At 33.9% G+C, this 16,218-nt stretch overlaps 1 protein-coding gene across 1 annotated transcript in view; it reads left to right on the plus strand.

The window, feature by feature from the left end:
* The window catches only part of LOC150097068 (uncharacterized), a 221,768-nt gene that overhangs the window by 119,541 nt on the left and 86,009 nt on the right, over window positions 1-16,218 (plus strand). The window contains exon 9 of the mRNA XM_090408117.1: window positions 7,246-7,446. Coding sequence (XP_090264243.1) covers window positions 7,246-7,446 — 201 coding nt within the window. The remainder of the gene's footprint in view (window positions 1-7,245; window positions 7,447-16,218) is intronic.

Here is a 16,218-nt window from a genome sequence, read left to right on the forward strand (position 1 = left end):
AAGCAAAGCTGGTATGGTGGGAAGTCAATTGAATAAGTTCATATGGAATAAGAAAGAAATTAGTCGGAACACTAAATTAGCTGTATACAAGACAGTGTTCAAACCAGTTTTAACTTATGGATCTGAGAGCTGGGTCAGAAGTAAAACACTTGACCAAAGACTAGAGACCGCAGATATGAGAGTCCTGAGAAAGATTAGAGGCGTGAACAGATGGCATCAATGGCAATATCATATTAAAAATGAGGATATTAGGAAAGAACTTGACATTGTCAGCATCCAGGAATGCATTAGCAGAGCTAATCTCAGGTGGTATGGTCACTTAAATAGAATGGGAGAGGAAAGATTAGCAAAACAAGTGTTCTCTGCCAGGTTGGCAGCAAAACGACCCAGAGGAAGACCAAGATATAGGTGGATTGATACGGTACAAAGTGCCTTAGATGATAAAAATATAAGATCTGATAATGTTGGAGTCTTGACAAGTAACAGACTGATTTGGAGGAAAATTGTAGATAGGAAGTTAGTAATGATGTAATTTTTTCATGTAGTACGGTCATATCCTGTACACCCCTTGAGGGTACGTAGCAGGAATTTGATGATGATGATGATGATGATGATGATTTTATACACACACTTTACTAATTCTCCTTTTATATTGGTTTTGAGTTTCTTTCTGGGTTTTTAGACATTATATGCAAGTTATTCTTATATTTGGCCACTGTTTCTTCATTTATCTGATCTACAGTCTTTACCATTTAGTATGTACTCCATAGTTTCTATGCTTTAATCATTCCACTGCAGCATTCCAATCAACGAAGTTGATTTAGCAGTGCATATAATGGCTATGTTGAATGAACAGTAAGAAAATTGCAGAAAGAACCTGACCACAGCAGAATGCACATTAAGCTTGAAAAGCAGCTATTTTGAACAAAGTCAACTTGCTAAAAATATTGTGAACATGACAGAATATAAATTTAAAATATCTGAAGTATTTTTTAAAAATAGCACTATTTAAAAAAAAAAAAGAAGAAAGAAAGAAAGAGACCCCCCCCCCTGCCCATTAACTGTCTACAAAAAAAAAACCTTGTTCTCGTTTGGAAAAAAAAATCGCCACAAACCACAAAAATATTTCCCGTCCTCATTCATTTTAACCTCATCCAAACTAAAAAAAATTGAATACCCATTTTTTTGAATACCCACATGCTAAGACTGTACTGCCCTACCAAAAAGATAGAAAAACTTTTGACACTCATTAACAATGGAATCAACTGTCATACTTGTAATTCGGTTAAGCATTTAGCAGAGGTCCTAAAGAAATAAAAAAAAAAAAAAACTCCAGTCACATTGAAAATACCATTCAAAAATTAAAACTTCTTGAAAACCTTATATTCAGGCAATGACAATCAAGGAAAAGGAGTAGCCATAGTATTCAACACGAAATACGAGGCTAATCTTCTTGAATAGCAGCCAGTCTCAAGTAGGGTAATGTGGGCAAATATGAGAATGGGGAACTGGACAATGAGACTTATTTGTGCCCATGGTCCCACAGAAGGTTCTACTAAGGTAGAAATGGAGGAATTTTTTGATGCTTTCAAAAACTCAACTGACACGATGAAATAGGAAAAGTTGGTCCTTGTTGGGGATCTAAATAGCAGAGTAGGAAATGATTGTGAGACATACAAAAATATTTTGGGAAAATTTGGAGAAAAGAGCAAAGCTAATAATAATGGCAAATATCTGTTGGATTTCTGCTCAGAACATGGACTGGTTATTACTAACACCATGTTCCAACATAAAAATGTGCACAAATTCACATGGAGAGAAGAGGCAAGGAATAAGAAAAGTCTCATTGACTATGTTATTGTTGGTAGTGATGTTTTCTCCCTGGCACAGGACACCAGAGTACAGAGGATTTGAAATTGGAAGTGATCACTATTTAGTCTTGAGCAGGATAAAATTGAATTTCATATTGAAAAGAATAACATGTAAGAAAGTTTTAAAGCGAATAAAAGTTGAGCAGCTCTCAGATGTGAACTGTAGACTAAAATACACAAAGATTATTGAAGAATAATTGAAAGTGTTTGAGAACAGAATCAAATCTTGGAGATTCAGTGGCAAACTCTGAAGAAAACATTGATTGATTCTGCCAGAGAGGCATGTGGTGAGGTTGTCTGCAAGGATAGAAAAATCAGAACTCCATGGTGGACACAGGAGGTTAAAGAGGCAGTGAAGGAAAAGAAGAAAGCATATCAAAAGTTCCTGGCAAATAAGTCAGCTTGTGCTCTCAGAGAATACAGAGACAAATGTAAGAAAGTGAAACACTGTGTAAAACTAGCTAAACAAAAGTCATGGGAGGACTTTGGCAAGAACATAAAAAATAAATATCAAGAAGGTGGTAAAATATTCTGGAGGTTGTTGAAGCTTAGGAATGGAGGAAAGAGTGCTGTAAAAGGAGTTAGAGATGATAAAGGTGACATGAAAATGGGAGAAAAAGATATCCTTGAAGTGTGGAGTAATTACTTTTAAAAACTGTTAAAAGAAACAAGCAGTGAAAGCTGTAAAAAACACTCAACAGGCATGCAGTCAAGAATACATATCCATACTTGAAGTAGAAAAAGTGAAAGGCTTGAAATGTGGAAAGGCAGCTGGGGTAGATGATATTTGATCAGATATGCTGAAGTATGGTGGTATAAGAGTCTTACAGTGGCTGCACTGCATAGTTCAGAAAGCCTGGACAGAGGGACGAATTCCCGATGATTGGAGTAGATTGCATATAATTATGGTGGACCATTTCAACGATAACTGTATTTCAAATATTTACCTAGTATAATGAAGATCTGAAATACTGTTTTTTTGAGGCTGCTGGTATACTACAAACTGAGTAATGTCAAATTCCCAAGAATATGCCAATTACCTTTTTATCCAGCCCGTAGCACAGATGTAATATAAGATTCCAACCTTTTATGGATGGGATTCACATTAAAAAAATAAAAATAAAATACTTCTGCTGTATGCAGAGAAAGATTCAAATATCTAGCTTGCCACCCAAGGTCACTTCGCTAAAGAAGTATATGTTCAACTACTGATCATTTCATCCAATTCAGATATACTGTGTTAGTGTGTTGGTGTATTTATGGTGCTTATGTACTCTTTGTAATGCTAGTTGTATAAAAACTAGTGAAATATCGAGTATAGTTATAGTTTTTTATATACATTCCACCCACAAATGTGTGTAAACTTGTATACATATATAAAAATCTTTCATTTCATTTTATGCTTCCAATAATTAGTCTCACACCATGTAACACAAATTAGCTACCATCTAAAATACATTTTAAATCCATGCCACTATGAGATTTTAACCTCCCAGCTGACAAAGATTCAGTTAAAAAAAATAATAAATCTTTGTTTCTCTTTTTGAGCGTCAACTTCAGTAAATCTTATCTGAAATAAATTTTAAAAAATAAAATAAAATATATATTTTTTCAAGGAAGGCAACAGGAAACCACCTTGCTCATAGTCACTTCCCTAGTATGGTAGCATAGCTGCCCCTACCATCTGTATGGATGAAAGCAAATCGTTCCATTCCATATATGTATTTTATTGCTACTAAAATATAAATTTTAGTAGCAATGAATAGAACTTATAAGGGGGCAGCTGCCAGCCCGGCAAACCAAGGTGGTGTCTCTTTGGTACAGAGAGGAAAAGAAGGTGGAAAGGGTACAATATCGGGAAATAAGGACTCTTCAAGGGCAGATGTTCCTCCCAATCAAACCTCAAAAAGTGATTTAAAACAAGCTATAAACAAACTGAAAATGAAAGATCGTCAGAGAATCAAAATTGCAACGTGGAATGTGAGAACAGTGAACAGTTTTGGAAAATTAGAAAATCTCAAACAAGAAATGGACAAAGGAAAAATTGATATCATAGGGCTCTGTGAAGTGAGATGGGAAGGAATGGGTAATTTTTATAGTGATGAAGTAAGAGTAATTTACTCAGGTGGAGATAAAAAGGAAAAAGGAGTTGCACATGTTTTTAATAAAAGAACAGCAACGAGTATCATTGGCATAAAATGCCTGAATGACAGGATTATGGTGGTAAAATTGAAGACTGAACCTGTGGACATAACAATAATGCAGGTATATATGCCAACAAGTGACCATTCAGATGAGGAAATAGAGGAAATGTATGAACAATTACAAGAACTAATTAAGGAAGAAAAAAGAAAAGACTATCTGATTATAATGGGAGACTAGAATGGAGTTGTCAGAGAAGAAGAGGATGGGAGTGTAGTAGGAAGATATGGACTAGGTAATAGAAATGAGAGAGGGGAAAGGTTAGTGGAATTCTGTAAAGAAAATAAGCTAATAATTATGAATACTTGGCTTAAAAAATCTAAGAGAAGACTATACACATGGAAAAAACCAGGAGATACAGAAAGGTATCAAATTGATTACATTATAGTAAAGCAAAGAGATAAGAATAGTGTAAAAAATGCATGCACATATCCTGGAGCTGATATTTACACTGACCATAACCTACTATTCATAGAAATAAATGTGAAACTAAAGAAAAGAAAAGAAGCTATGAAAAAAAAAAAAATGGAGCTTAGAGAAATTAAAAAATACCAAGGAATTTGGAAATAGATTGGAGAAAGAATTAGAGGAAACAAGTTTTGTCAAAACTGAAGATCCAGAAAAGGGAACAAGTTAAAGAGAAAATAAAGAAAATTGCAGAAGAATTTGGATATGTAAGAGCTAAAAGAATAAAAAAAAACCTTGGGTAACTAATGAGATGATTTCTCTAATGGAAGAAAGAAGAAAATGGAAAAATAAAATCACCCCAGAAGGGAATATACAATATAGAACCCTGAATGACAAATTGAGAAGGGAAGCAGAAAGAAGTAGAGAAGATTGGCTTAAAAAACAATGTGAAGAAATGGAAAATTATGAGAGAGAGAGAGAAAGAGAGAGAGAGAGAGAGAGGGAGGGAAGGTAGGATCTTTTGTATGAAAAAGCAAGAAGCATAAATCACAAGAGAAATGGAATTCGAGCTAGAGGCATAGAAAATAAGAATGGAAAAATCATAACTGAAGAAGATAAAATCCTAATGAGATGGAAGGAATACATTGAAGATCTATATGACAAGGAAAATAGACCAAATGAGTTGCCATTAGAAGATATAAAGAAGGTAAATGAAGATGATCTAGACCCAAAGATTTTGAAGACAGAAGTAGAAATGACCATTAAAGAACTAAACAGTGGAAAGGCAGAAAGAATAGATGAAATACCTGTAGAATTTCTGGAAACTTCAGAAGAAAGGAACTGAAGAAATAACCAAAATAATAAATTTAATTAATAACAAAGGAGAATTACCAAAAGATTTTATGACCTTATTATTTATAGCTGTACCAAAGAAAAGTAATGCAGTGAACTGCAAGGATGTTAGAACAATAAGCCTCATTTCCCATACGTCAAAAATACTTATGAGAATCTTAACATGAAGAATTGCATGTAAGGTGGAAGAATTTCTTGGAGAAGATAAGTTTGGTTTCATGAAGGGTAGGGGAACAAGAGATGTGATTGGACTGCAAAGAATAATAAGTGAAAGAAGTTTGGAAGTGAATAAAGTTAATATCTGTTATATAAATTTTGAAAAAGCTTTTGACTTTGTAAAATGGGATAAGATGGAAGTAATGGAAAAGATTGGTATAGATTGGAAAGACAGAAGGCTAATTATTTCACTATACATGCGACAAACTGCCATGGTGAGAGACATACCTGGTACAGCAGAACCAGGTATTATTGGATGAGGAGTAAGACAAGGCTGTTCTCTGTTACTAATTTTGTTTAACATGTATTTTGAAGCAATGTTAAAAGAAGCACCGGAGAATTCAGAAGAAGGAATAAAAATTGGAGGTAGACAGATATTTGCAATACAATATGCAGGTGACAAGGCATTATTATCAAATACTGAAACAGGACTACAACATCTGTTGAACAGATTACTGGAGTCCTGTATCAATTATGGAATGAAAATTAACATAAAAAAAAAAAACAAAGATAATGAAAGTAGCAAGGAAAGAGGCAAATATGGACAGCATAATAAATGGGGAAAAATTGAATCAAGTAAAGACATTTAAATATCTAGGAAGTGTGATTAGCAGTGATGCAAGATGTAAAAGTGACATAAAAGCAAGAATAGCGATGAGAAGAGATGCCTTTAATAGAAAATGGAATTTATTGCGAAGTAAAATGGACAGAAACCTAAAGAAAAGACTAATAAAATGTTATGTGTGGAGTGTTACCCTCTAGACAGCTGAAACTTGGAAATTGAAGAAAGAAGAAAGTAAGATTTTGGAAAGCTTTGAGATGTAGATTTGGAGAAGGATGGAAAAAATTAAATGGACAGATAAAATAACTAATGAAGAGGTCTTAAAAAGAGTAGAAGAAGAAAGAAAGAAGTCTGTTAAGGAGGATAAAAAGAAGAAAGGGAAACTGGATCGGACATATTCTGAGTGGGAATAGAATCATCAGAGATGCCATCGAAGAAAAAATAGACAGAAGAAAGACCCAGAGGAAGAGTAAGGAAAACAATGTTAGATGATATGCTGAATGGAGACAGGTATGCAACCTTGAAAGAGAAGGCTCAGAACAGAAGAGAGTGGAAAGAAAGTTTTTGTTACTACTAAGAGAAGAACCTGCTCAATTGCAGAATACTCAAGAAGAAGATATATATATATATATATATATATATATATATATATATATATATTTAATTAAAAAGGTTTTAATATAAACACACTACTAGTTTCGGCCTGTAACAGCCTTCTTCAGGTGACATTATAAAAGAAAAAACACTAAACATTGAGGGTTAAAAGACTATGAACAGCATAGACAGTCTTTATACATAATTAGCATTAAAACGTTGTAGTTGTGTTTATATTAAAACCTTTTTAATTAAATCTCTGTTCTAGTCATTCAATTTTTTTTTTTTTTTCATAAAACTATATATATATATATATATATATATTTTTTTTTTTTTTTTTCAGAGGCGTCTTAAAAACTGACATCAATCATTTAATACAAATAATTTATCACTAGGATAGATTATATTGTATTAATAATACATTCGTTGATACTTAGTATGGAATATATGTATCTAGAAAAATATTTGTGAATGTATATGTATAAATAAAAAAAACAATTTAACAAGCTATTCTAATAATTATTCTCATTCTGTTTGCAGGTTTTCAAATCACTCTCTCACATGAGGCTCCATTGCTTAATTCACACAGATTTAAAACCCTTCCAGTGTCCCCAGTGTTCATACCGTTCCAATGCAAAGGGCAATCTTTATACACATATGCGTAAACATACTGGAAACTACTTTAAATGCTCACATTGTAGTTTTCAGAGTTGCAATCGCAGTCATTTGGCAGAGCATGAGGTATGTTAAATACTTATATCAAAACTTTCTCCATTGTAAAATATGCCGTTTTCTTTACTTTTCTTTTATCTTTTTATTTATCTATCTTCTTACTTAAACTTATTCTTTCCCCCCCTTTTTTCTGTAGTTAGTTAGACCTCGTGTTGTAAGTCTATCTGACGTAACAGTCCCTGAGCAATTGCACGATATCAATTAAGAAATTTATTGGATCTTAACATCTGCAGCACTTAATTGATCCTTTATGTTTGAAAGTCAGGGCAAGAAAATAACAAAAAATAAGTTAATACTGCTATACAATATCTTTATATGCAAGTCGTGGCTCATTACTGTATTCTGTTTCCGCAGGCCTGTAAATATTTTTGCGGATAGTGCATTGGCTAAGGAATGAGAACCAAGTAATTACAAAACAAAAACATATTTATTATCACGCTAAAAGATATGATACAGAGCATATAAAAGTTAATAAAAGATTAACTTAATCAAAAGCACTTTAACACATAACACTACTTGCTATCTGAGCAACAGAAACTATAGTGCATTCACTAATAGAAAACCTATTGTGCCTTGAAATAAAAGTGTATTTTATGACACAACTTGGCTTACAATCATGCATAAATATTCCAGGAGGGATTACATTAACTTTCTTCCAACACATTGAATTTCTGAATTAGTAATGATACTAATTCAGACACTAGCACAAGCAACCTATGAATTAGACATACTTAACAATACATATTCTTCCCTAATTTCACATTCAATTTTCCCACCAGTTAACAAGTATCCTCTCTCAATCCTTTATGATTTCGAGTTACATTCACATAACATACTATAACAAAATAATGGCTTACTTGCTAACAATCTCGAGAGGAAAGTCCAACTTACATTCCATAACTCACATTGAAACTGGAACGTCTTTCGTCCGGTCAATCCTCGAGAGCTTTCCTTCACCGGATGTGCTGGGGTTCTGCCGTAGCTACCCGGAGCCTAGAGAGAGCTGGCAGCAGAGAAACGTCGGCAGCGGGAAGAACGATCCTCCTGGATTTCAGGAAGGTGCTCCCATAGACCTCGCAGGTGAAGAGCCAAGGATCAAAAAGCCTAGGACCACGTGCTGCATTGCCTTTTATTCCATTTTCAATCCTTTGTTCTTAATTAGGAGTATTCCAGGATTAGCCAGAAGCAATGAAAGAATTGACATCATCGCTGGCCACTTGACCGTACGATTTCATTGCTATTCAGAGCTAATCTGGCTTAATTCCTATTAAGCCTTTACCAACAAGTCTAAAGTGCAGGTGCATTCTAACAGTAAATTATTCTTTTACATTTTTTCATCTTACTAAGCACATTTTTTTCTTATAAATTCAGACAAAAAAAATTGTAAAATCCTTAGTGAAAAATTCTCTTAAAAAATTAATTTCTCATGAGATTTTACAGTTTGACATCATGAACCAAAACAGAACTTAAAATTATTTAGAATATAAAGAAGTTTAGACATTCTTTTCTTTTATTTATTATTATTTTTTTTTTTTTAAAGATTAATGGTTTAGTCAAGTGCAAGATAAAGCCTCTCCTTACCAAATGTCAACATCACCTGCATGTGGTATAGTTGCTTTAACAAACAGAGATATTTGTTAAAGCAGAGGATGTGATGACTGAGTCTCTGCTGAATATATATATCCAGTTTGAGAACTATAGACATACTTTTGCATCAGACCTGCTCTGTTATAGCCTGGTAACTAAATGAGAAACCTCATCTATTACTCGTAAGTCTCCCATAAGTAGAAACTGGATGAACAAATTTTAAATGAACTCTGGGCTGATAAAGAATATGATATCCAAATGTGGATATCATATTCTTTATCAGAGTACAACCAAAATGTGAGAATATTAACATGGAATGTTAGAGGGATTATGCATAAAGATAAAGAATTGGATTAAATACTAAAGCAGTATGATATAAAAATAGCTGTCATAACAGGGGAGAAACGAAGAGAAAAGAAAAAGGAATTAAAGAACTAAATGATGATATTCAAATATACATTAGAGTGAAGAAATCTGAAAGAGGACATATACTAATGAAATGGAAAAATAAAGGGCTATAAATACTAAAATGAATCTTTATAATCTTGCAGAAGCAAGATTAAAAATAGGAAACATTACAGTATTGGAAATGTGAATATTTTCTTTGAGATTTATACTCCAAAGGAAGAGGATAAAGAAGAATCTGAGAAATTTTATTTTACAAACAGCTCAACAAATAAAAATAACCACTTAGATGATCTAAATGCAAGAATAGGTAAAATTAAAAACTGTAGGAGAACTACATCAAAATAAGAATGGATTAAAATTAATTGACTTCCTGTTGAATAATTTAAAATAGCAAATTTCTTTTATAAAAATAAAGTACATAAATACACTGGGAAGCAAGAAGCCTTAAATCTATTATCATTATATTTACTTGATTATAACTTGCCCTCGTGTATATCTCTCACCCCTGATTTTACTTTACGAAAAAAGAAATTAAAAAGTTTCTCATATACCTCACACACGAAAAATGTTTAAAACTTTAAGAAATAGTGAAAACAACTTTCGGATGTGGAGACATAGCCATTATTCCTGGTTGTCTTTCCACCTTGTCTACAATATTAGTGAACAAACCATTCAAGGACACTGTACAAAAATTCTACATGGATTCGATAGCAGCTGGCAGCTATGACCTGATTCTGGTAGGGAAGATTAAGAGACCGTCATTAGAACTGTTGTGTAACTGGATTTTGAGAGCTTGGGACATGTGCCAAGAGTTTTTTTTTTTTTAAAAAAACTGGCATCTCTAATGGCCTGGATGGGAGTGAAGATGATGCTATTTCGATAGATGACCTTGACAATGCACATGAGTTAATTGTTCTTGAGACCAGAAGTAGTGATAGCAAATAGGAGATTCTTGGTAAGTTATACCTATTTTCAGTTTTTTTTAATCATGGTTATCTTATGATTCCAAAATGATAAAAGGACAAGCAATAATGAAACTGGTTGTTTTAATTTAATTATAGAAGCATTGTCGCTAAAGATTCAAATATGTTTTGTGATGAAGTGAACAGCCAATTGCATAAATAATGTTGATAATTAAAATTGAAATGCGTTCATTTTATAAATAATGTGAGCAATTATAAATTATAATGAATGCTGAGAATTAATTACTTAAATTCATGATTTTTAACTTTTAATTTTTTGGGAAAAGTGCAAGTTATATTCAAGTGAATATGGTATAAACGTCAATTTAGTTTTTTACTAAAAACTTTAGTTTCTGAAAATCCCTGCATATATCTCACACAATGATTTCTTAATTTCAATTTTTGGGGAAAAAAGTGCGAGTTATATTCAAGTAAATACGATAATAGGATATTTGAAAAATAACTGATGTCATCGTTTGCTGAAATCTATATTTAGACACAGATTATTGCACAGTTATTAGAAACATGTCAGTACCTTCAAAATGCTGAAGAAGAAGAAACCAAATAGAAAATCAATCAAAAGTGTACTTAATATAAAAGTGTTACAGGAAAAAAATATTAGAAAAGCTGTATCAGTTAAAATATTTAAATAGAATGAAATAATATATGCAACATAATAAAGAAAGCAGCCAGTAATAGCCCAAGAGAGAAAAAATTAAACAGACAGCAGATAATGGGAACAATGCAGAGGGCTCTGACATAGAAGTAAGAATGTTATGGTTCTCTTTTATAAGGCTTTGATCAGGCCAATATGGATTACTGTGCACAGATTTGGTCACCTGGTTTCAGAAAGATGTACTGGAAAAGGTCCAGAAACAATTGACTAAGGTGTTGCTGGTCTCCGGAATGTTCAGTATGAAGACAGATTGAGAAAATGCAATTTGCAGAAATTGTTGAATAGGAGGAGGAGGAGAAGGGATATGATTGAAACATATAAGCTGTTAGGGGTTACCAGATTAATGTGTGTGTGGGGGGGGGGTTGCAAAGAAAGGGTGAAGATAAGGAGAGAACAATAGGTTCATCCCTGAAAGCTGTATAAGGAGAGTGGAATGCATTACCTGATAGTGTGGTGAGCGCAGAGACAGTGAACATATTTAAGATGCACTATGATAAACTGTGTCTCTAATATTGGGATCTCCCATGATGTCTTTTGACTCCATGGAGGTTTAATAATAATAATTGGAATGAGCATTTTAAAAAAAATTATAAAGGAATAAAATGAAGGTTACAGAAAAACCACCCAGCCCGGTTTGCCAAGTGTTTAGCATATCCGCTCTCCTGCCAAAAGGCTACAGGTTCGAATACCACCATGGGCATGGATGTTTGTGATTGTCTGTGAAAATACTAGTAGTGGTGGACAGTAGATGGCATTGGTGTAGATAGTGCAGTTCATTGTGGTTGGTGGATTTGAGTGGTGGAGATGGAGAGTTGTAGAGTAGGTGACCTCCCTCGATGAGTCTTTGAACTCCTTGGAGGTGTCACATAATAATAATAATAATAAAATGGTTATCTTCTGATACAATTGAAAATAAACTAAATTATAAGAGAAAAAATGCCATACTTACATAGAAAAAGCTTTGACATAGAATAACTATGTAAAAGAACTATAAACAGCATTTAAGAGAACACCTGGAAATGATGTTATAAATATGGAATTATTTAAATATGTTGACTTAGAACTGCATATCAGATTCTTTGATTTGTTAAATAAAATTTTTAAATCAGGAATAGCCCAGACAACTGGAAGAAGTCATTATATTGACTTATCTAATTTCAAAAAAAAAAAAAAATGGATAAATCAAAATATTCGAGTTATAGAGGAATAAGTACGTTAGAAAAGTGTTGAGAAGCTCGCATTACTGAGCTTCATTCTCAACACCTTCCTCTTCTTATACATTTAGGCTCAGTCAAGTTTGGCTGTGAATATCTTGTCATTCTTCATCATCATCAAATTCCTGCCATGTACCCTCAAGGGGTGTACAGGATATGATAGTACTACATGAAAAAAATTACATCATTATTAATTTCCTATCTACAATTTTCCTCCAAATCAGTCTGTTACTTGTCAAGACTCCAACATTATCAGATCTTATATTTCTATTGTCTAAAGCACTTTGTATCGTATCAATCCACCTATATCTTGGCCTTCCTCTGGGTCGTTTTGCTGCCACCCTGGCAGAGAACACTTGTTTTGCTAATCTTTCCTCGCCCATTCTATTTAAGTGACCATACCACCTGAGATTAGCTCTGCTAACGCATTCCTGGATGCTGACAATGTCAAGTTCTTTCCTAATATCCTCGTTTTTAATATGATATTGCCATTGATGCCATCTGTTCACGCCTCTAATCTTTCTCAGGACTCTCATATCTGTGGTCTCTAGTCTTTGGTCAAGTGTTTTACTTCTGACCCAGCTCTCAGATCCATAAGTTAAAACTGGTTTGAACACTGTCTTGTATACAGCTAATTTAGTGTTCCCACTAATTTCTCTCTTATTCCATATGAATTTATTCAATTGACTTCCCACCATACCAGCTTTGCTGATTCTGTTGTCTATTTCTATATTTAATTTACTATCTTCAGTAAAAATTGTGCCTAAATAGCTGAAATGTTTTACTTGTTCCACAGGTTCTCCATTCACAACACAGTTGATATTTTCAATGATTCTGCCTATTTTCATTGTCTTTGTCTTTTTATTGCTGACCTTCATACCATATCTATTACAACAGCTATTCAATTTAGTCAGAGAATCTTGCAGACTTGTAGCAGATTTATTTAGAAGTATAACATCATCCGCATAAAGCAAAGAGCTGACATTAACATCTCCAATTTTGAAATCATGTTTAATACAACTTTCCTTCATAATGTGATCCATATAGATAATGAATAACAGAGGGGATAATGTACATCCTTGTCTCACACCAGATTTAACATTAAACCATCTTCCTGTACTTCCTTCAATTCTGACTGCTGACTTACAACTCAAATAAAGACTAAGTATTGCTTGGTATAATGCCCCATTCACACCATATAACTGCAGCGTATTGAATAGCTTCTCTCTTGGCACCTTGTCATATGCCTTTTCCAGATCGACAAAACTTAAATACAGATCTTTGTTATATTCCCATGCTTTCTCGACTATTTGTCGTAAAGTGAAGATCTGATCCTGACAGCCTCTATTTGGCCTGAATCCAGCTTGTTCTTCACTAAGCTTTTCTTCCACAATTCTTCTCAACCGTTTCTCAAGTATACTTGCATAGATCTTGCCAGGAACACTCAGTAGGGAAATACCTCTGTAATTCTCACATTCAGTTTTATTTCCCTTTTTATATATGGGTACTATGAGAGCTCTACTCCAATCATCGGGAATTCGTCCCTCTGTCCAGGCTTTCTGAACTATGCAGTGCAGCCACTGTAATACTCTTATACCACCATACTTCAGCATTTCTGGTCGAATATCATCTACTCCTGCTGCCTTTCCACATTTCAAGCCTTTGATGGCTTTTTCTACTTCAAGTATGGATATGTATTCCTGACTGCATGCCTGGTCAGTGTTTTTTACCACTGTGCTGTCATCACTGCTTGTTTCATTTAGCAGTTTTTCAAAGTAATTACTCCATACTTCAAGGATATCTTTTTCTCCCGTTTTCATGTCACCTTTATCATCTCTAATTCCTTTTACAGCACTCTTTCCTCCATTCTTAAGTTTCTTCAACAACCTCCAGAATATTTTGCCACCTTCTTGATATTTATTTTCTATATTCTTGCCAAAGTCCTCCCATGACGTTTATTTAGCTAGTTTTACACACTGTTTAGCTTTCTTTCATTTGTCTCTGTATTCTGTAAGAGTAAAAGCTGACTTATTTGCCAGGAACTTTTGATATGCTTTCTTCTTTTCCTTCACTGCCTCTTTAACTTCCTGTGTCCACCAGGGAGTTCTGATTTTTTTATCCTTGCACATAACCTCACCACATGCCTCTCTGGCAGAATCAATCAATGTTTTCTTCAGAGTTTGCCACTGAATCTCCAAGGTTTGATTCCTGTTCTCAAACTCTTTCATTTTCTTTTCAATAATCTTTCTGTATTTTAGTCTACAGTTCACATCTGAGAGCTACTCAACTTTTATTCGCTTTAAAACTTTCTTACATGTTATTCTTTTCAATATGAAATTCAATTTTATCCTGCTCAAGACTAAATAGTGATCACTTCCAATTTCAAATCCTCTGTACACTCTGGTGTCCTGCACCAGGGAGAAAACATCACTATCAACAATAACATAGTCAATGAGACTTTTCTTATTCCTTGCCTCTTCTCTCCATGTGAATTTGTGCACATTTTTATGTTGGAACATGGTGTTAGTAATGACCAGTCCATGTCCTGAGCAGAAATCCAACAGATATTTGCCATTATTATTAGCTTTGCTCTTTTCTCCAAATTTTCCCAAAATATTTTTGTATGTCTCACAATCATTTCCTACTCTGCTATTTAGATCCCCAACAAGGACTAACTTTTCATTTTTCATTGTGTCAGTTGCTTTTTCTAAAGCCTCAAAAAATTCCTCCACTTCTACCTTAGTAGAACCTTCTGTGGGACCATAGGCACAAATAAGTCTCATTGTCCAGTTCCCCATTCTCATATTTGCCCACATTACTCTACTTGAGACTGCCTGCCATTCAAGAAGATTAGCCTCGTATTTTGTGTTGAATACTATGGCTACTCCTTCTTTTCCTTGATTGTCATTGCCTGAATATAACATTTTGTATTTATTGCTCAGATAGAGCTCACCAGTTTTGGTCTTTTTTGTTTCAGTCACCCCTATTATGTCGATCTGGTACTTATCTAATTCCTCAGCTAGCTCCATTTCTTTGCTATTCAGGCTTCTTATGTTGATAGTACCGATCTTTAACTCTGGTGATGTTGAATTGGGGTTTATTTTCAGATTTGTTCCAGTAGCTGACTTTTCGCTGTTCGCCCTGGTTCCCTGGCGAAAACAACGGGGGCCTTGTTTAACCGGGCGACGCCCCAGCCGGCATGAAATTTTGTCATGTTGTACCATCATTCTATATTTTGGTTTAACCAATAAGAATACAATTTGGTCGGCTAAATCCCAAATTGCCAGCCCATCCTCGTCCGTTCAGTATCCAAGTAGATACCCAACAGGGTGCACCACGAGAAGGTGAGGATTGGACATTAGGTCAGAAGCCCTGGTCGGTTCTCCGCATTCCTTTAAAGGCTATGTGGAGGTCTCCTCTCAGTTATACAGCTTTGACCCTTAAGCACCCCCTTGTCATTCTTACCTTATAAAATTACACAACCAGGTATGTCTTTTTAATAACTTTTTATAAATTAAAAATTTTACATTAAATCTAATTTAGCCTTTTGGTTGGAGAGCAGGGTAGCTCCATCACCCAATAAGCTTTGCAATTTTTGTTATTATTCATTTTAACTATTTATTTTATGGTTCCAGAAACAGTTACTTCTTGTGTCGTGAAAGAATTTCAAAATCTGCCTTATTTGTATATAAAATATTCCCCCTCTTTTTTTTTTCTTTTTTTTTTATTATTATTATATATATATAGAGTTATCTGTCACCTATAAAAACTTTGGTGTGTGAGAAATTTTTTAATAAATATTTAAAGAAATTCTGTTTTGGCTTTACAAGTGTTAAATGAAGTTTAGAAAATTCTCTCTCTCCTTTATTCAAATGTATGTTATGATTGAATTTTTAATAATCTCTGTTTAGAATTTAAATATCTTGTCTTTTAA

The sequence above is a fragment of the Typopeltis vanoorti genome, chromosome 18 (genome assembly GCF_054136105.1).
Source record: "Typopeltis vanoorti isolate ZY-2024b chromosome 18, IOZ_Tvanoo_1.0, whole genome shotgun sequence".
Lineage (NCBI taxonomy): Eukaryota > Metazoa > Arthropoda > Arachnida > Uropygi > Thelyphonidae > Typopeltis > Typopeltis vanoorti.